This window comes from Mus pahari, chromosome 10 (genome assembly GCF_900095145.1).
Source record: "Mus pahari chromosome 10, PAHARI_EIJ_v1.1, whole genome shotgun sequence".
In the NCBI taxonomy this organism is placed as follows: domain Eukaryota; kingdom Metazoa; phylum Chordata; class Mammalia; order Rodentia; family Muridae; genus Mus; species Mus pahari.
The window spans coordinates 39,356,375-39,358,456 of record NC_034599.1 but is presented as its reverse complement, the minus strand read 5'-3'; the positions used below and the strand labels follow the sequence as shown (position 1 = coordinate 39,358,456).

Genomic DNA, 2,082 nt, shown 5'->3' with positions numbered 1-2,082 from the left:
CTCTCTCTCTCTCTCTCTCTCTCTCTCTCTCTCTCTCTCTGCTATCCTCACTCTTATTCACACATGCACACACACACATACACACACACACACACACACACACACACACACACAAACAAATAAATGAACAAAATTAAAGCTTAGGAAAGCAGAGAAAGGAGATTTGTTCGAGGTGGTCACCCTGGGAAGAGGAACAAATAAATAGCTCTGGTGACAATCCCAACCCCAAAGCTCATCTTTCAGGGTACACTCGTGGAATTTAGTGTGCTGAGCAGACCCATCAGGACTCGGTGACCATCCAGCTCGGTGGTCTGACAAATTGTCCGAACTTCCTGAAACTTCTTGGCAGACAAGTTCTGGCTGGCCTCGGGCTTCATCTTTTCTCTTCCCCAGTTTAAAGATTCCCGAAGGAATTCCAATCTTTGAGACCCATTGTTTGAATAGTCTGATAGGCAAAGGGAGAGGCTCAAGTATCTTTAGATAACTTTGTTGCTGGAAGGCCCGGGTGTGAGAGCCTGGGATGGGGTTGCTCATGCTGGGCCTTCGAATTCCTCTAACCCTTCATACCTATTGCCCCTAGTTTGAGATGACAGTAATCTGCTTTTTGTTGTGCATAAGAGCAACTGAGCATAAGAGAAAAATAGGACTCAAGACCTGGGGGCAGAAGGAACCTATAATCGCACTTTGCAGAAAATAAGTCTCGTTGCTGTTAACCATTACCCCAAGGCTTCCTTGCAGCGTCTTCGAGAAGGCGTGACTCGGGAGGGGGCAGGTGGGAGGGTCAGCTGGTTATAATGAACCTTGTCCCTACTCTTAAGTCCTGGGTCAGTGATCCAACTATGGAAGCAGCTGCAGGTAGGAAGTGAGGAGATATCCTTGAAAGAGGACTTTGGGGTGGCGACAGAGGGGGCAGATTTGGAATCTCTGGCTCTAGAACCCACTTGCTATCTGGGCTTGGAGCCCTGAGGCAAATAGAAATAGGAATGAGGTGGGCTTATAGATCTATCTTCCTGGCCCACACCTTCTGCTGATAGGCTCAGATTTATGTGCCACAGTACTGGGGGAGGAAAATACAGGGGAGTCAGCACCCGTGTGTGTGTGTGTGTGTGTGTGTGTGTGTGTGTGTGTGTAGATAGAGAAGCAGAATGGGAGGGGGTTGGGTTTCTCCTAAACTCTTTCGGTTTTTTATCATGAGAGTCTTGTCTCTGGGGGGAGTGTGTCTCTCCTCTCACCCTCCTTTGTCCGGCAGATCTTCGGGACACGGCCTTGTTAACTCTGTAAGTAGTCTGAGGGCTGGAGAAGAAGAACTGAAGGTGGGGGGGACTCTCAGCTGGCAGCAACACCTAAAGTAGAATCTGGGACCCGAGTCCAGCTCCCAGCACCTCTCATATGCCTCTCCTGCCTCCTCACAGGAAGTTTACGTTTAATCCAAGGCTGGGCATTGACAATCCTGTCCTCTCCCTGGCTGAAGACCAGGACCAATCTGGTAACCCCCTCACCCTTGGCAACTGTTTCCTTTCCCTAGAGACACTACGGTGCCACACAGCCTCCCATCTCCTTGGTAACTGCTAACTGTCTCCCTCTGATATCAGTAACTAAGCAGGAGTAGAGGGGGAGACATCCCTTTGCTTTAGCCTCCCAGCCCACGCAGAGTTCATTCAGCTATAAAGCCCGCCCTCTCACTGGCTGGAAGCTGACCAGCGCTCTAGCAGGAAGCAGGGTCTACCAGTCGTTTGATGCTCCTGTGCCAGGGCTGTGTCCCCCTCCTTCTTTTCTTTGCTACCCTATCTCCTCCTCCAGATCCCTGGAACCTGCACCGGCCTCGCTTCTGTCTGTTGAGCAAGGAGGAGGGAAAGACTTTTGGGTTCCATCTGCAGCAGCGGCTTGGCCAGGCTGACCATGTGGTGTGCAGGGTCGATCCAGGCACTTCAGCCCAGCGCCAGGGTCTCCGGGAAGGAGATCGGATCCTGGCGGTGAACAATAATATCGTGGCACATGAGGACCATGCGGTGGTGAGGCTGGGCTGGGACTCCTCGTGGTACAAAAGCACATTCTTTTTTTTTTTTTTTTTTTTTTTTTTTT

The 2,082-nt window shown here is 50.6% G+C and overlaps 1 protein-coding gene across 1 annotated transcript in view; it reads left to right on the top strand.

Annotated features, from left to right (window-relative positions):
• The first annotated feature begins 833 nt into the window (after positions 1-833).
• The window catches only part of Pdzd3 (PDZ domain containing 3), a 4,340-nt gene continuing 3,091 nt past the window's right edge, over positions 834-2,082 (top strand). Inside the window, exons 1-4 of the mRNA XM_021207689.2 lie at positions 834-855; positions 1,250-1,277; positions 1,413-1,486; positions 1,801-2,012. Coding sequence (XP_021063348.1) covers positions 840-855; positions 1,250-1,277; positions 1,413-1,486; positions 1,801-2,012 — 330 coding nt within the window. The 5' untranslated portion in view covers positions 834-839. The remainder of the gene's footprint in view (positions 856-1,249; positions 1,278-1,412; positions 1,487-1,800; positions 2,013-2,082) is intronic.